Source organism: Lepeophtheirus salmonis, chromosome 14 (genome assembly GCF_016086655.4).
Source record: "Lepeophtheirus salmonis chromosome 14, UVic_Lsal_1.4, whole genome shotgun sequence".
Lineage (NCBI taxonomy): Eukaryota > Metazoa > Arthropoda > Copepoda > Siphonostomatoida > Caligidae > Lepeophtheirus > Lepeophtheirus salmonis.
Genome location: NC_052144.2, coordinates 23,113,789 through 23,133,045, shown reverse-complemented (window position 1 = coordinate 23,133,045; position 19,257 = coordinate 23,113,789). Strand labels below are relative to the sequence as shown.

Below are 19,257 nucleotides of genomic sequence, written 5' to 3'. Positions count from 1 at the left end.
AGAAAAGATCATTATTATTTTTTATTTTTTTAGTGTCCTTCAAAAAATAAATGATGCTTGAAGGAAAACATAAAAGTTAAATCATTAATGAATTATAAGGAATAAATATAGTGTTGAAGGAAAAAAGAAAGGAAATTCAGGTCATAAAATGTGGTCTACAATACTTGTACTTCTTTTTCCAATTCTTACTTAGTATTCTTATCTCATTTTTCTAGGGATATTTTCTTTAGGTATATTACATTTTTTGATGACAGAAACCTGCATATTTTAATATGAATTGTCTTACATAGTCTTTATTTAGGCTGATTCGTAAGATTTTTTTTCTTAGCATATTATGCTACAAAAGTACATAATAAAAGAGAAAATGAATTATATTCATATCAAATCACAATGGAATCCCGTTACATAAAGTATTTTTTTCTCAGCTTTTGATCATGCTCCTCTTGACTGGTGAAGATTGATCAGTTGAAATATAATTAGATTTCCCATCTATTAAACAAACAAAAAATCCAACAGGTACAACAGGATGTATTTACTGAAATCCGTGCGAGTGTGAAAACACCAACCAAGAAAATGTTATGAAAATAAAGACGACATATCTCATGGCAGAGATCACCATGGTTAATAAATAATATCTTATCTATTTTGTACATGTTTAAAAAAATTAAAATCAACATGGTAACTCGAACAATTTGAAGAATCTTTTCCAGAAGAGTAGATTGCTGTCATGACGTTTCATTACATCAGCTACAATCAGCTGTGACAAGGGAAGAAGGATATAAGCAAGACTATTGAGAAGAATTACTTTGACGTCGATCCTCAATTCTACTCTGAGTCCAACAAGGAGTTACAATTATAACTCTACAACAAATTATCGAATGTTATTCAGGTTTTGAATATAATTGAATGAAGTAGAAAAGGAAGTTCACTACTCAGGAATTAAATAATAATTACAACAGTTGAGGAAAATAAAATTCATTCTTCAGATTTACAATCTCCCTAAAAAATAGAAATAAAATAAGAAATACACAGGATTTGCATCACTAACTATAAAGTTCCTTTTGCCCTGATGCGCTTAAATGAGGGATGCATAGATTGATTTGTATCCCCCTTCCGAGCCACAAATTAACTGTAGGTCGATCAAGCTGTGTATTTTCAACCTCCAATTACTACAAAGATTAACTCGTTCAACCTTTGGTAGTTCTTTATTGTCTAACTTTTAACATCATTTTTCTATGTCCCACATTGAACTTTCAGCACATTTTTCCAAACATGGAAAATTTATCCTTGAATTTGATGTGAGTACCATTTTTGGCAACTAACATAGAGCGTGAGGGTTAAGAGTGGCAGATTTTTTCATTTAATTGACAAGTTACTAACAAATTGTGAAAAGATAGAAGTCTCTATTTCAAACCGTTACATTACACTTAAAAATATTTTATCAAGGTTTTTATGAATGCGGAAATTGTTCCGGTAAAATACTAAAATTAAACAAAAAATGAAATAAAAATAAGAAATAGATCTTCCTATGTATCTTAGAAGATAAGAAAATGTCATCTGAACGTGACCAACGAATTTTGGTCCGCACACTTTTGAACGCTGGAAAGAAACTAACGTAGGTTGCCATGGGTCCAGAACAAATACTCGAACTTGAACTTGGTATTCCCGCAGGATGGTGCGCCTGCACACACGTCCAAAAATTCCCGGAAGTTACTTGGAGTTTAACTTTCCTTTCTCGCCAAATAAAATGTGGGGCCCTTACTCACCAGATGCCAACCCATTGGACTTGACTTTTTGGGTACATGTTGAGTCCAAGGCATGTGCTATCCGTCACCCAAATATCAAAAACCTCATGGACACAATCAACCAGCACAGGGATATCATGTCTGACGACTGCATCTGCAAGGGGTACAATGCCTTCCGTGCCCGCCTGGAAGCCATCATTGCTACAAAGGGGGCCTAAATCGATTATTAGGATAACCAAGACATCATATTAGTTTTTTTTTTTTTATTGATATACCCTATTGAAAATGGTTGCTGAAATACATCGTTAAGTTCATAGGTAATTCCATAAAACGTAGTGAGTACTTACTATCCTTCCAAAAACTATTCAATCTATCCGTGATATTGTGCCATTTGTTTTTTTGGTTTTTTTTTTGGTTTCTTTTAGCAATAATACTACGAATTTACAACTTAAGTAATTACATATATTACTATCATACAATTTTGGTACCATATTGTTTATCTTCATGAAGGAAAATTTGACAGACGCAATGAAAATCGTTCTTAAAGTTGATTTGTTGAGCTCGAATTGTATGATATCATTTATAGGTGTATGTATCCCTAGTTTGAAACAAAGAGAATATTTTAAATGTTCTAGAGGCTGGTGTAATTGTCTAACTCCCATAAAAACATTGATTAATTTTTTATTTTAGTTACTCACAAGGAAATTAGTTTTTTGTTTTTTCTGTAATACATTTACATTATAAATATACACATACCTTTAGATGTGTTTATGGTGTACAAGGAAGATCAATTCATATTGTTTTATTGTGTCTATGATTAAAAAAAGTAATTTGCTTCAAATGGTCTGATAAAATTTTAATCATATCTTACTTTTTTATACAAAAATATTCAATAAGCTGTGATCCTTTTAGATCAAAACATTAAACTAGAATTGTAAAATTGATAGTGCGCAAAAACCTCTACCTAAAATCAAATTGAGTTATTCATCTCAATTTGTTCTAAAGTTATGGTCGATTAGGCATTTTTTTCGTTTTGTGTTACCTTAACCTTGACATTTGACCTAGAGCTCTCAGAATTTAATGGACTCTTACTGTGATAATATATAATCTTCACACCAAGCTTGATCAAAATCGATATTTAACTTTCTCATAATCCATGTGAGTAAACAAATACACAAAGGCAACCCCATAAGACTTAGGACAGCAACTTCAATTAAATATTTCTCCTAGACAGATGTAAATGTTTAATAAATTATTTTTGTTGCATATGATTTGTGCAACCTCCATCTATGTTTGTTGTCCAACAAACTTTTTTCTGAAACGTGCTATCGAGTCTCTAATGACGACATCTTGAGCCCGAAGTACACCATCATTTCGCTTCATTTGGGAGGGAAGAGCTGTAGGGTCATTACCAAGGCCCGAAATGCCTCAATGTATCGAAGTCATCGGTTCCCTACACGATCAAACAGTACAAGGAGACTGGGAGTGTTGATGAAAGGCCCAAGAGTGGTTTCCCTAGGTCCATGAAGACACTGAGTCGAAGATCAACTATTAAAAGAAACGCTCCATAGGAAAGAGGACTCATGAAGTTGGTGTGTCTCGAAAAACCAAGCGTAGGGTGGTTTGGGAGGATCTGAAGATGAAGCCGTATCTTCAACAATAGCAGCAGCTATTCACCCTAGAACTGGCTTAAAACAGCCACAACAAGAGGGTGCTGGTTTGGAGTACCGAGGATATTCAAATGCTGGCCTTAGTGATGGTCTGGACAATCTCAACTCCTGTGCGATTAATAAGCCCATGATCTTCATTGTCGAGGTGGTGAAGGTCAATTAACGTGTCTATCCGGGCATTTTACAGTCCCAAATACTTCCCTGGATCCAGGATAAGCGCTGAAAGGATTTTACTGCGTCCATTAGGATGTAACACCTTCTCATACTGCGCTAAAAAATGCGTCAAACCACTTTAGAGTACTTTTAGAACAAGGAAATGTGCTCATTTTTTCCCCGGCCCTCAACGTAATAAACTTTTTCATATAGTTTATAGTAGAGAGGGATGCTTATGGACTTCCTACCGTTGCGTCGTTGATTTGAAGGCCGTCATAGAGTCATCATGGGACAACTTGCCAGAGGAGACCATCCGTCCAGCGTGTAAAGCAATTCTGATGCTTCTGAGAGCTGTAGTTACCGCAAATGGTAGCCATGTGGAATTAACTGGTCCTCATTTTGAGAGAAATTTCACGGTGATTGCAATTATGTAAAAAGATATTTCGAGAAATCTATATTTGTGTACTTTCAGGGCTCTTGAAGTTGTCCTTAGACTTAGGAGTCACCCTATATATGTACAATGCAGAAAATAATTATTTAATCCCTTACAAATTTTGTAAGTTGTTCCACTGCAAACGATTTTCTATGGGATTGAGGCTTGCAGATTCCTAGGTCTGAAGGAGTAAGTGTAATAAAATAATGTTTATTTTTACTTAATTAGTGCAACTCCATCTGCCCGATTAAAGGAATATTAAAATCGTCAACTTCATACTTTCACTTCCATACTATTATGTATTGAGGAAAAATAATTTTCTTTGTCCATATTTATATTATTCTTAAAGCAGAGGAGAATAAAAAAACTGTCGGCCTATAAAAATGCAAATTATGCATTAAAAAAGTTATCAGCACGAAAAATCGAATAGCCCGTAATATCTATATTTTTCCTGCAAAATGACTTTGATTATGTATTTCCATGTTTAGCATAGTATACATAATATATAAGTTGCAATATAACAAACATATTTATACTCAGTGTAAGAATAATGAGGCATGATATTCGTAATTGTGACGAAATTATCCTACTCCCTGAATGATAATATTATTTGATAAAAACTAACATGTACATATGTTTCGCACTTAAAAGGGCCTGTCAAATTTCTTCGGAGCATACACTATTATTTAAATAACAATCTTCAGAATGCCACAGCACCTTGCAGATAATATATATTTTTTTACCATTCCTTATTCGCACAAATTATTTATATTTAAAGGAAAAATTCACTCTACATTTGTACTTAATATGTTTTTCTTTCAGCTGATAGTCATCAAATGTTTTGAATACTATTTATAGAAGTTAAGTTATGAAACTTTGAGCTCGGCATTTTTATACTTAATATATTATCTACCTAGAACAATAAATGAGATTGAATCAACATAACTCCATTGTGAGGTCAGAACCAAAATAATGGACTTTATTGAATAAATTAAAAATATAAGACCAAAATAACATATTGAAAAGAAACGTGAAATAAAATATACAGAAAGTTGCAGAAGGTATTCCAATTCGACATCTGTACTTTATACAGAAATAAACCAGTAAAAATCCAAACCAATTTAACCAAACATCCCTTATTTTTTCTAAAGATATATATATATATGTATTTAATCCGTTGCCTCCACAGATTATCCTCTCGAAACAAGAAATGATAGAAGATTTTAGAGTCAATTTTATGGCTAAGAAGTGAACATATTTTTTTTATTTTTTTTTCAAAACTTTCTAGCATTGTTTTCTTGAAAAAAAATATCCCTTTTAGATTGTTGATTCCGCTCCTGCAGCTTACGACAGAGCAATGATTAGAGTTGGGAAAAACTCCTTATAATGCAAGTCCAAGTTGAATCTCTAGTCATATAATATTTTCATCGAGTCCTCCTATTTCATTCAAGTCCACAAATATAATATAGGGGCCATAGTGTCAAGGCTTTTCATGAGTTTACTGTATACTAGCTTTGGAGTCCCAGTCGAGTCACAAAACTTAGATATGGAGTACAAGTTAAATCACGAGTCGATTGACTGTGAGATCCATTTGAGACGAAAGTCATCAAATATGGACTCAAGACCAAGTTGAGCGTAAATATCGAGTCCAAATTCCCAATTCTGGAAATAACTAACCATTATATCTTAAATTATATATATTTTTTATAAGGATCATAATTAATAAATGATAAATGTATAATTAAAATAAAAATTTAAATGTATAATGGGCATGTTAAAAAAAAGAAATCAAAAATCAACTTAGTCACCCTTACAAATTAAAGCATATTTTAGAAGGCGATTAGATACAATAAGCTGTGACAAGGGAGGAGGGAGAGAAGGAAATAAATAAGGACATTAGTACGAGTTACTCCGATGTAGATCCCTAATTCTACTCTGAGTCCAAAAAGAACTTACAATTATAACTCGGTAACAGATCACAACGGTTACGCTCTGTCTTTTATGAGCACGTATAAGAGGATAACCCAATCTTAATTGTGTCAGCAAAAAGGATATATAATGTATGGTGGTTACTGGTTAGTCAACGACGCCATTCTTTCCAAAAAGTATACTTTTCTTTATTTAGTAGTAGCAGGGGCGTCTACAGGCTTCTCTAGCCTCCCTCCCCAAAATAAGAACTTTTTGCTTCTTAAAGAACATTTAATATTTTATTTTCAGACGGATGAAGCAGTCTTCATCTTCATAATAATTTTTCATTAAAATCAGGGAACCCTTGGGGCAAGGATCATGTTACGATTGTTTCAAAGCATATCTGCAACACTCCATTTCAATGCATTCTGAAGAGCCATGTAGTAGTAGGCAGCAATATAAGCAATAGTAGCTGTACACACTTTGCAGTCCCGAACTGCTGGGCAAAAATGGCATTTCAGTTCTCTTTCCTTTCCTGACTCGTAGCTTGACGTGAATTCCATGAGATTATATTGCTGTTGTGCTTGACATACCGAGAAAGTATTAGTAGCTGAGAGTGAGAGAACAATTGTTTCATCTTGAGCAAAAAAATATCCAAATGGTCTTGGCTGAATTTGTAGTATGCCAAAGATTTAAGATTCAATGTCTTCATTACTATGTAGTTTATCAATCTACTCAAAGACTGAATGCAAGGCAGCAATCCAAGGAAACAACATTTGCGAGGGGACTTAATCAATTTGTTTTCCTTGAAGTGTTGTAAGATTTTCCTAAAGAGCGGTTATCTCAGAAAACACTGTCTGACAGGCTGCAACATTCACAGTATTGAATAATGACGTAATATATCAAAAAGTTTATCATGTAGCTCTAAAAAGCCCTCAGTAGCCAAAAAATCTATGTACATATATTGTCAAATTCATCAATATTGTTCTCGTGAAGCCACCACAAAGATTTTGCAATGTTGTTGCTTGCAATTGCTTGAATTGCAAGATATACCTTCATTTTATTTCTTCCATAGTGATTCTCCCTTAATTTGTTTCGTAATCTCAATCCATGACTTTCATGAAGCTGATGCAATTTCTACAGAATTTCCCATCGCACTGTTCCTCTTTCTCCCTAAACAAAGGCTTCATAGTCATGAAGGGTCGATGTTACAAGTTTTATCATCTGAGGTGGATCTAATATTACACTCACAGAACGATTAACATGAGGGTAAGGGTAAGGAAATTCGCTTTTCATTTCACAGAGATTACTTGGCTGTAGGTTTGCTCCTAAGGCATTGAAGGTGCTGATATTGTACTCTGTTCCGTCCATAGTAACTGTCCAAATGACAACTCTAGTTTCATGTGATATCTCACAACAATTCCTGATAAGCCCAGTTTGAATAGGAGATTTCTCTCACGGACAAAAAAGTAGCCAAAAACAATTTCCAGTTACCCTTCCAACCGACCAACATAAAGACGAGAGCTTCCTTTGCAGCTGTTTCAACTTCTCTGAAATCTTGAGAGCTACCGTCAACTGTGCCGAAAGTACTCTTCAACTTTGTGTGGAATTAAGTTCCTTAAGAGGCATCCCATCTATAATAAGAGCAGTATCCTTGTAGATAGCTGTGTCATCTTCCTTTCTAAAAAATTTCAAGTCTTCGATAGCTTCCTAAATCTCTTTTTGAGAAATTTTTTAATTACTATGCCTCCGACATACCAACAAAAATTATCTATCCATATAGATTAGATTCATGCAAAGTCAATTTACCTTAAATATACGTATTTATATGTAAGCTTCAAGCTATATTTGGTTTTCTCTCATTATTATATAATAATGAGATTATTATCAAAGGAATTCAAAGTATTTATGTTCCTTGTACATAGAATCAATAATAGATATAGTTCAAGAATTATATGGACTCTAGTATTATATACATATTATTATATCGTGGGCCCGGAGGAAAAGTGTTACAATTAACATTCTGTAATTATTTGTTTTAATTGAAAGAGTGATTTTATATATGATACTTGACATACTGCTAAAACTTTTCAAAAATTAACTTTTCAACAATATAATTTTCAAAACCAATATGTTAGAAGTATGTCAAATATTATGTATAAAAACACTTATAGTCATTAGTACAAAAAATTACAAAATGTCACTTGTAACACTTTTTTTCCTGCCCACAATATGTTATACACGGCGTTACCAAGCTAACACAAAAATATCATAAGTATTTTGTTGTCAGTTGTCGATTCACTCATCTTACTTGATACGTCATGCCTATTTTATAATTTATTATTTCTGAAAAATAAAGGAAGTAATAAGCTGTTTTATAGTTATGCTCAATTTCAAAAAAGGACAGGAATACAATTTCTTATTGATCCCTCCTCGTATATATATATATAAATTGGTTATCTCAGTATTTCTATGAAAAAATATTGGCTATCATCATGCATGTAAATCCAGTTTGTTTTTTAGCTAGATATAATTTTTTTTTTTTAATTTCGGAGAAAGAATATGACATTTATCAGTCCATAAGTACTCAAGATATGAATAACAGTTAGTATGATTGACTTATTTTCCTAACTACCAGATAATTTTGGGCCTTTTTTAAGTTTCTTTTTGGATGAAAGGCTGCGTGATATAATAAAAGTAACGATGTGAGTATTGTTAATCAATACATTCTTTTCTTATTTCTATCATAAAAGAGAAGTTATTTTCCAAATTACTCTTTATTTTTTAATCTACTAGTTAAGATTTTTTTGTAATTAAATAAGTGGTACAAAAAATAATTCAATGACTCTGCATTTACTTTATCCATCAAAGATCATTGAATGTAATTTTTAACATACATATGTATATGAAGGAAATAACTCATTGAAAGTTTTGATATGATAAAAACATGGAAAAAAGTTATTAATATATCGTTTATATCTTAAAAGGCACATTCTACATTTAGATTTGATTCTTTTTTCTCATTATATAGGTGAGTCTCCGGATGCTCTTCAAACGAGTGGACTTTCAACTTTCTCAATGTCACCCATGACTGTTCATCTTATACTTTTCAATGTGTTTATTTTATTAATTCAATAAATTTTACAGTATTTTGTCATTATATAGATTGTTAATGATTTTTTTGTAGAAGTATTGATCATAATTATTTTAGTGTTTATCATAATAATAATAATTACTATCATTCCTTAGTATGTAATTAACTGAAAATATCACTAATAAAGGATTTATTTGTTATTTTGTAAAGTTGTTGAAATTTGTTGCAAAGAACTACTAAATTTATATTCAAAATCACGGTCTATTCTCATTAGAATCTCAATGATTTTATTTGTTTCTCTGTAAATACACTAATCAAGAGCATTCACAATATATAGATGCTTTCGAAACAGATATTAAGCATCAAAAAATGATGAGGATAAGAGTAAAATTTTACAAATCTTTGAATTAACATAATTTATTCAATTTGGTTAAATTGATATCTCTCCCCATATTCTACTCTGACGATCAAATTGAAAGCCAAAATCTCTCCATTCTATTGACTTTAACCTGGTAGAACATGCAGGTTTAAGCAGTACCCTCAGTTAGGTTGATATTGCTATTGTATTATAGCTTCCATGGGGCGTATGCAGGATTATATTTTGAGGAAACTATGGTTTTATGATTTTTTTTTTTTTTTAATCAAAAATAATTTTTTTTGCTAAATATACTATATTTAGCAAAATATTTCAAAAATCAAAAGTTGTTTACAAAAAATTAAAACTTTTGTGAAAAATTTTAAAAATTAAATTTTTTGGAAAAAAATTTCAAAAATTCATAACTATTTACAAAAAAATTTAAGACTCCACAGCTGTTTAAACAATTATTTTTTTTGGAAAAATATTTCAAATAATAAATTTTTTTAAGAAAAATTTCAAAGGTCCATAGCTATTCACAGAAAATTCAAATTTTAGGAAAAAAATATGAAAATTAAATAAATTTTTAAAATTTAATTTTTTTCAAAAATCAAACATTCCCTTTTCGAGAAAAAACAAAAATTCCTTAATGGGGTGTGGGGGCTACAACCCCTCCAGACCACTTTTGTGGACCCCCTTGCTTCCAGATAGTATTTTAGTAAATTACATTGGCAATATTTTATTTTTATATTTCATCTACGTCTCTGAAATTTGCTATACTCTAGCTCTGGCTGAAATGAAACCATTGCTTTTGAATCTTGGTTTCCTGCATAAAATAAGGCCAAAGTTCATAATTGAAAATAATATATCTGATGGTATGTTTTTTAAAAAAAACTGGAAAATAACGTGGTCACCTATACAATTCTAAAGAATGTTTAGAAGGAGAGAAGCTTAGCTATCAGGACGTTTACTTAAATTAGCTGCTAGCAGATGACGGAAATCAACACAAACCCCTACTCATGAACCAACATATGAATTCAAAAAAGGTCCGTACGGGCGCCAATTTCGAAAAAAATGTATAATTCCTTCCCATGGCTGGAGTGGGAAAGAGATACTAAAATTGGAAGTGGTGCTGCATTCTGCCATACTTGCGGATAAGCTAAACTACGAAATGTTCCCTGCAGTGCCTAATGTGAAAAAAGCACAGGCAATTTTTTTTTCAGAAACTGGAAAAATGTTACCAATAAATTCCTGAAACACGAAAGAGTGAAGACCATCGACTGTTGAGCTACAAGATGAGCAAACTCTTGCAGGGTGGGAAAGTTGGAGTAGACTAGACACCAAGTTGCAAGAAGAAAGTAAACAAAAAACCTAGTATCTACTAACAATAATAACTTCGTTGAAGTACTTAGTGAAGCAAGGACAAACCATCAGAGGACACAATGATCGGGACAGTAATTTCATTCCATTACTTTATGTTCACTATGGAGAAGGCAAAGGCTTGGATAGATGGCTCGAAAGGAAAGCTTTTGGACATCACATCAAATAAAGGAAGAAATTCTTAACACGATGAATTTAATAATAATAATGTCAACAAAATGGAGAAATAAGTTAGATCACATTTGCTATAATGTCAAATGAAACTACTGATGTCTCAATAATAGAGCAGCTCTGTATCTGTGTTCGGATCGCATTGGATAACTTGGTACTCAAGGAAAACTTCCTAGACCAATGCAATGCGGAATATATTTTCATGAGAATAATGGATGCCTTGACGAGGTACCATCTTCTACTGAGCCTTTTTCGGGCAGGAGGTTTTGACGGAGCCGTTTCATTTCAAGGCAAGTATACACTGGTGTTGCAACTAGGCTGAAGGAAGAAGAACCAAGAATAACACCAACACACTGCTACATATATATTCAGTCAATTTGCTGTGCAAGACATGGTCAAGCATGTTCCCAAGCATAAAAACTTCCTCACAATAGGAACGGATCTGATAAACTTCTTGAGGGATTCCCCAAAGAGAGCAGCCATTATTAAGATTGTTAAGGAGCAAGCCGATTCTTAGAAGTTTCTATCATTTTTGAATTCACCATACATCTTTTCATGAGTATCACCGTTTTCGAAGTAAGCGACAAGCTCAGCGAATCACTTCAGTCACCAGATGTATCAGCAGGACAAGGAGTTAAACTTACCCAAGTAGCTCTTAGAACACTTCAGAGTATGCGTAGGGATGCATTTTCTTATGAATTTTGGGGAAAATGATTGGACTACGCTCAAGAGCATGTCCAAGAAGAAACAATACAACCAAGACAGCCTACAAAGCCACGGCGCTTTCAGAACGGTGAACCTTACTGCTTTATGACCCCCAAGGATATGTACAAGTCAGTTTGGTTTGATGCATTAGACAACGTGATTTCAGGTCTTTTAGATCGAGTCTCTTAAAAGGCAATAATCATATTGAATGCAGTATAAGATCTTTTATTACTATCCCAAATCTCAAATAGTGAGATCACATCCAACTCACTCGAGCGTGTACTCAACCACTTTAGAGTCGATATGAATGAATCTCGGCTTGAAGCTCAACTACGGGTTCTTTAGAATATTAAGGATATCACCGGTGGACATACTGCGGGCCAAAAAATAAAAATGAAGCACATCATTGACTCAATCTCAGAGACCAAGATGAAGAACATGATCTCGGAGTTTGTTAAACTCTCCAGAGTCTATATTGTGCATCTGGCTATAACTGTAATGGGAGAACACTCTTTTAGTACACTCAGACGCTTCAAATTCTATCTGAATGGGACAATGTTACAGTCTAGATTGAACTCACTATTAATCCTCAATATATACAAAGACTTGACTAACAATGAAGATCTGGTCAATGAGTTCATTTCACGCGTTGACACAAAATGGAGAAACGCATTTGCTCTCATGAAGAAAGTTTAAATGTGTTCTAGTGTGGATCAAAAGTTTAAAAAGTGATGTTTTAGAAAGCAATTTTAATTGTGATAAATATATTATAAAATTAATATGTATGAAATACAGATAGTTATCAAGTTTGTGCCCAGTTCAGGTTCAGTGGCTCTATTGGTCACGGTCTCAGTTCCATCATTTAAACGGTTTCGGTTTCGGACTTTGTTTAGCTTTATCGGTCTCGATTCCGGTCTCGGTTCTTTTTGTCCAGGCTCCGTTTGATAACAATCACTTAAAACAAGGGGCGTCGCTAGAAACATCGGATCCAGTAAATTATATTACATACAAAAAGGGATGAAGCTACCTTATACATAGTGCCCCGAGTTCCAGCAGGTGCCCCAAATACTAATATTGCTAAAAAAGTATGAATGTAGAGCCGCCTTGGCATAGTTAAGCTTGGAAAACCCTGGCTTCAGAAATATTAAAAGGCTCCGACAAGCTTAGTGGCGGACCTGGATCCATAATCTACCCAACCCCTTCCTCTTTTATTTACGCCATCTGGTCCCTAAAAACACTTTTCCAAATCTATAATAAGCCCTTAGATATTTGGAACTCAGATACAAGTGTATCACCCTGGCAACGTAAAAAATCATTGGAAAAAAATGTAATTTAACAAAAAAAAAAACTCTGAACATTGACTTATTGATTAAAGCTAATCTATTTTTTATAATATATATTGTATTTTCTTTATATATTCTATACAGGAACAAAAGCACAAGAACCGAGACAGATAAGCAATAAATTGAAGTCTCGTTTCGACTTTTTCGGTTCCAGTTCTAGCGATTCAAGAACCGGAACCGCTTGAACCACTAGACTGATAAGGACACAAACCTTAATAGTTATTTTAAAATTTCCAGTGTTGGTTACAAAATGACCATATTGTTGGTATTTTATTCCAGTATGGATAATACTTCTATTGAGTACATATTCAATGTAACAAATAGTAATAACTTTTTTACGATTTCAGGTATTTATTTCATATTTAAATTGCACGCGCCTATCTGAATGTGCCCTTGTATGTTAATGCATATCATGTAACTTGAGCTTGTTCTGAGATGAGTGCGTTTGGGTTTGAGACTATACTAAAAACACATTTAGACCCCCCCTAGGATCTTTGACCCTCAAATCCAAAACTGTTTCGGACGCAACTGATTGGGTCCAAACAGATAGCTAAATATTCCTTGTTTGGTTAAAGTTAAGGTAATCTTTGGAATCGTTCTCAACAATATTCATATACCAATATCAATATTTCATTCAATAAACAAAATTGAAGACTTTTATTGTTTAAAAAATAAGGATTACGTATTACATAGTTAATTTATAAAATTATATTCCTCGAATTTTGGAAATAATTTCATAAAATAAATAAAAAGGATTAACTAAATTATATATTTTAAAAATATATACGTCTTATATTTTAGATACATTTGAATTGTACTAGTTAAAAGAATAATAATGAATTCTCACAAAAAAGAGTTTGTTTGGTTGCCACATTAGATAAAAATAATCCAGAACAAAATTCCTCACAAAGGCCTCTTCACTTCAATAGTGAACACATTGATGATTTAATCTTACGTGCATCAAAAATGCATTTCTCAGCTATAATGCCAAAAAAGAAGATGGATTCAATACCATTGAGCTAGAAACTACAAGTTATGAAGAGGTAGAAATCAAATTTCCCTTGCTATGATGATGCTGAGTCCAAACTCTCAATATTCTAAGTTTTAATAAAACCGTCAAATTTAATTTGACGTAGGGAAATGGTCCCCATTCATTTAATAAGAACTCATATTCTTGAGTTTGAAAGCGGAAAAGAGGAACAAGATGATGAAGGAGCTGGTGTGGAAGGAGGGAGTGAATGTGAGGTCGAAGAAGAGGAAGAAGAAGACGAGAAGATGAAGGAGGATCAGTATCTGCGCCCAAAGGCAAAAAGAACTTGGAAAAGCCAGTTGTTGCCAAAAATGAAAAAAAAAAATGTAAGTATCGTAGGGATGAGAACAATTGCGATGAGGACTGTGACAACAGTGATGAAGAATCTAAGCAATCGCCAAAGAAGTAGAAAGTGCACAAATCAAATGAAAAACAAAACAAAAATCCAAAAAGTCGACAAAGTAACATTTTACAAAAATGTGTGAATATAATTGTTTAGATATTTTAACTTTTAGAGCAAATATATTTAATTTTTTGAAGCATAAAAAAAAGCTCAAATATAACTAATAAATTCTTTAATAATTATTAAGCAATAGATGGTAAATAAATATCTTACTTTATCAAGAGGAATAAAAAAAAATCAATTAAACATTTGTTAGAAAAGAACTATAATCTTTAAAATAAATTTTATAAATAAATAAAAATAATAATTACAATTGAACAACTTAATACAGTTGTTTTATAATAGGTAAATAACACCTTTAAATTCAATAAAAATTCAGCTCTTTAAACAAACATTTAAAAAAATGTAGATATCTATTTAGAAAAACTTCGTGAGAGAGAAAATTCATTTAGTTTCAGGGTCATTATTTACACGCTGTAAAACATTAATATTGCTATAGATTACATCCAGACTTGGCTATTTAAAATTTGAATTAGATTGTCGAGCGAACTAGTATTATAACAATTATCATATTTTGCCATCAATTTGTTGTAAGAAATTATTGGAACTCAATTATTTGACATTCATGGTACGGAGTTTAAAGCAAATAATTTCTAGTATTATAATAATGATCATATTTTGCCATCAATTTGTTGTAAGAAATTATTGGAACTCAATTATTTGACATTCATGGCACGGAATTTAAAGCAAATAATTTCTAGTATTATAATAATGATCATATTTTGCCATCAATTTGTTGTAAGAAATTATTGGAACTCAATTATTTGACATTCATGGTACGGAATTTAAAGCAAATAATTTCTAAATATATTACTTTATGGAAAGCGATCTATACTTACAAGGATGTTTTATTGAATTTAATCAATAAAGACTTTGAAAAACGTTTTATTATATCTATTCGATATTTATTGTGCAAAAAGTCAATCAATTAAAGAAGATATAAAACTTTTAATTTAAGAATTAGGAGTAGAATTAAACGAAGTATTAATACTCACGTAACATTTGAAATAACATTATGATCACTCAACCTTTGATATGATATATGGTCTATCTGACAAGGTTAAGGAATACAAACTAACTTTCTTTAATAATCCTTGTCTGGTTATGACTTATTATAGTACTTACAGAATATTACATGGTAATAAATCATGTATATACATATAAAAGTATGTTCTTTGCATAGTCATTAGAGATAATTATCATTAAATATGAATATGTCAATTGAGTATGAAGAAGAAAATGTTCAGCCGTCCATAGCAAACAATTAGATAAACCAAGGACTCCTGTAAGCAGGACAAGACATTGGGCTCACGTGTTTCTAATATGAGTCTTTATTTATTCTATACAAAATGTCTCTCTTAAAGTTTTTTGCTACAAAATAAAAAGTTTTTGAAAGTATTTTACTAGGAAAATCATCAAAATAATAAAAATGAGGTTATATATTTCTAATATAATATAATATTTTAATCAAAATAAACATTAAAAACATATAAAAAAGATAAGACAAGTCTACAAGTCAAAAGATTTGATTGAAATTTCGTTTTTTTTTTTAAATTAGCTTTTGAATTGTTCGATGCAATTCTCTTTTTTTTTAAATCGGATGACATCATTCAGTTAATTACTTAAATTTTTACCCATGACATTAAACAAAGCGAATGAAATTGTTTGACGAAAAGCTTACCAGCAGTGTCCTTCCTCGCACTTTACCCCACAACGGCGATAATGTCAGTTTAAACTGTCCTGCATCCTGTCAATAAATGTGGCAACAAATGAAGCTCTAGGATCTAAAGCATTACTTTTACCAGGTCTTCATCCAGAAGAGCTTTAATTTCTCAAGTAGTCATACCTGAAAATTTAAAGAAGTAAAATATTGTAATTATATTATTATATTGTAAAAATAAGTAATACCCAAATAAAGAAGCTTACTATTAACAAATATCTTATTTACCTGAGAATTTGACAAAACTCAGAATACGAATCCTTTTCTCTGCTTCAAGGATCTGTCTCACGCTGATGTAGTAGATACCTCCACTTAGTCGTCTGTACTAGCTGAACCTTCTTTCGATGGTATCAGACTGGAACATGCCGAGGAGTACATAAAAGTATTCATCAAGGAGAAGATACTTTGCCAGATCTACTGCAGCAAGGCAGGTTTCTGCTGTGAGGCCAGGTGCTTTACTGTTTTGCCATTCGATGAGAAAGTCGACAAAAATTCTCGAAAAGGAGAAGCCAAGTTTGTTCTTCTCAGAGATTGGTTCCCGAAGCTCATCTCTCTTTTCTTAGCCAACTCCAGGTGTCTCTGAGGAGTAAAGAAACTTCACTAACTCGTTGAGAATGTCTTCCTAAGTCTCTGTTTGATTCAATTCTTCTTTTGCTCCCAGAAAGGAAGCCGAATTGATGGCTTGAATCACGGTGTTGACATTGCCTACTGAGGTGATGTGTGACACTGCCTTTTTGTCAATCAACACACGAGAGTGGTACATTTTGAATGACGCATCTGTCTCAAACTGTTTGTCAGTAAGTTCTTCCACAAAGAGGACTGACTCCTCAATCAAGAGTTCAAATTCCATTAGCTGTTATAGGTCATTGAACAGTTGAGCCCTACGGAACGTGGTCGCAGCTCGAGTTGGCCTTGATGACACTTAAGGACTTGAGTATTGAGACTTGCCAAGGGTCTGACTTCTTTTAGACTCACAGATGAAATCAGAGTCGTTAAAATGCAGGGAACACAATTGCTCTCAGCCAGGCGGTATCAAGTCCGGGGTTTCTCTCTTTGTTTGGCCACAGATGTATCGTAACACTAGACTATTGTGGCTCGTTGTCATAGCCTGTTCTATACCCTGGAGTACAACACTGAGTGGGCATGATTGGAATTACAAAACACAATAAATATGGCGTCCACAAATAGTCTAATAACTAATAGTCATTTGTTATTACTTATTATCTTACCAAACACTTTGCATTGTTTTTTTTTTGTTTTTTTCAATAGACCCATGTTTGCGCGTGCCCGGTCCTACTTACAGGAGTCCTTGGATAATTCATTCATTTATATTTATTCATACTTGACGTATATATAAATGTATAAAAAGTATTAACTTACATTACTACATAGATGTATTTACATGATTTATTCCATGAATTGATGAAAGAATTTGGGTAAGCAAAAATTTTCATTAAGGATTCTGTATTTCATTAGTTTTTTATTCTTAAGATCGTATGATATTAGATTGATTACACATTGTGTAAATTTTATGAAACTGATATATTATTATGCTTAAGAAACATATATTTGTTAAACAACCAATATTTATGTACAAAATTAGTGTATCAAAATAAATTTTGATTCATTAAAAAGTATTGCCCATTAAATATCTCTAAAACTTCAAACTATTTAGACAATTAAAAGTATTATTGAAAACCTCAAATAATTCTTCTGGATTTAATTACAGATAAAACAGAGCTTCATACATTATGATGCTAAATCATAGTTTAGATAGTCATAAAAATATTAGTCTATTGTTAATGTCACTAAGATGGCCACATATCTATGAACAATTATGAAAATCTAGTGTAGAATGACACGTTAAAAAAATAAACCAGAGATCATCTTGGTAACCCTAATAATTTGAAGAAAGGTTTGGAGAAGAGAAAGAATAATGTTCATGACGTCTCATTAGATTAGCTACAATCAGCTGTAACAAGAGAGGAAAGAGAAAAGGATATAACAAGGACATTTACTAGAATTACTCCAATATCAATCCCAATTCTACTCTGAGTCCAACAAGGACTTACAATTATAACTCCACAATAAATCCTCATGGTTACGCTCCGTCTTTTTTGAACACACACGAATGTCCAATTAGTTTTTAATGTGAATCTATTTAGGAAAGGGGGTCCACTACCCAGGAATTAAATAATAATGGCAACTGCTAAGGAACCGAAAAGCCAGCTAAAAAACAAACCGGATTTACATCATTGTCCATTAATCTCAAACATGCGTAAAATAGTATGCATGTGAGACGTTGATGCATCTTGGAAGTGAAAAAATTTACTGGTATCTAAAATCCCAAGATTATATATCAACCAACTTGGAGGGAGTCATTTCCAATAATTCCATAAGTTGCATAGTCATATAATTTTAGAAAAATCTGCCAAAGGTAAAAGGAGTAAGCATTGGGCAGGTAAAATTTAAAGAGCTCTGTTAGCTAATGAAGCTGTTGTTGATTATATGTACAATATATAATTTTATAATATAATTTGTGAAGAGAGCATTTCCTTCTGTAGGTTTCATTAATTGATACTGAGTTCTATAAGCTTGAAGTTATAGGGAAAGTGCTCAAGTAGGCAAAGCTAACATCTTTTGCCCACTTCCTGTAATAAATAAATACCTTAATTTATTTTAAATTAAGAAATTAAAGATCATAATATATTTATGAAGTCGTTACTAATTAAGTCCTAAAATTATGGATTGAGACGTTTAAAATATGAGAATGCACAGAGCCTTTTAGACCTGGTATGTTTTCTTTATTTCTCATGCTTGAAGTCCTAATTATACATGCAATCTAATACTTAAGTGTAGTTTTTCCAAGTCTCGATTAGATAACACTGAGGAACACGAAATTTCTACGAATGAAATTAAGTCAAGAATATAATTTATCTTTGAGCGCAGAATCCAAAACTGATTAGTTTTTATCCGGATCATTAGGTTCCAGAAAAATCTGAGATTTTATTAATTCGGAACTATTCTCGTTCAAAGTAATTTGTCACCTTTAAAACAATCACCAAATTGAAGTATAATTAATAAAAG

The 19,257-nt window shown here is 32.3% G+C and overlaps 1 protein-coding gene, 1 long non-coding RNA gene and 1 pseudogene across 4 annotated transcripts in view; 2 read left to right on the top strand and 1 right to left on the bottom strand.

The window, feature by feature from the left end:
• LOC121129279 (neurotrimin) overlaps positions 1-9,203 on the top strand; it is a 242,623-nt gene extending 233,420 nt beyond the window's left edge. For both annotated transcript variants that reach the window (XM_040724984.2, XM_071893309.1), the window contains one exon: positions 8,941-9,203. In XM_040724984.2, the coding sequence (XP_040580918.1) occupies positions 8,941-9,047 (107 nt within the window). In that variant the 3' untranslated portion in view covers positions 9,048-9,203. The remainder of the gene's footprint in view (positions 1-8,940) is intronic.
• LOC139907149 (uncharacterized) lies at positions 1,441-17,705 on the bottom strand. 2 transcript variants are annotated; one of them, XR_011783552.1, is made up of 5 exons: positions 16,399-17,705; positions 16,132-16,296; positions 2,502-5,673; positions 2,021-2,343; positions 1,441-1,959 (listed from the first exon to the last, which is right to left on the bottom strand). It is a non-coding gene; the product is annotated as an uncharacterized lncRNA (long non-coding RNA). The 2 variants fall into 2 exon arrangements; XR_011783553.1 differs by lacking the exon at positions 2,502-5,673 and having other exon boundaries at positions 1,447-1,959; positions 16,399-17,702.
• Positions 13,793-14,486, top strand: LOC121128828 (uncharacterized; annotated as a pseudogene).
• Positions 17,706-19,257: the final 1,552 nt, after the last annotated feature.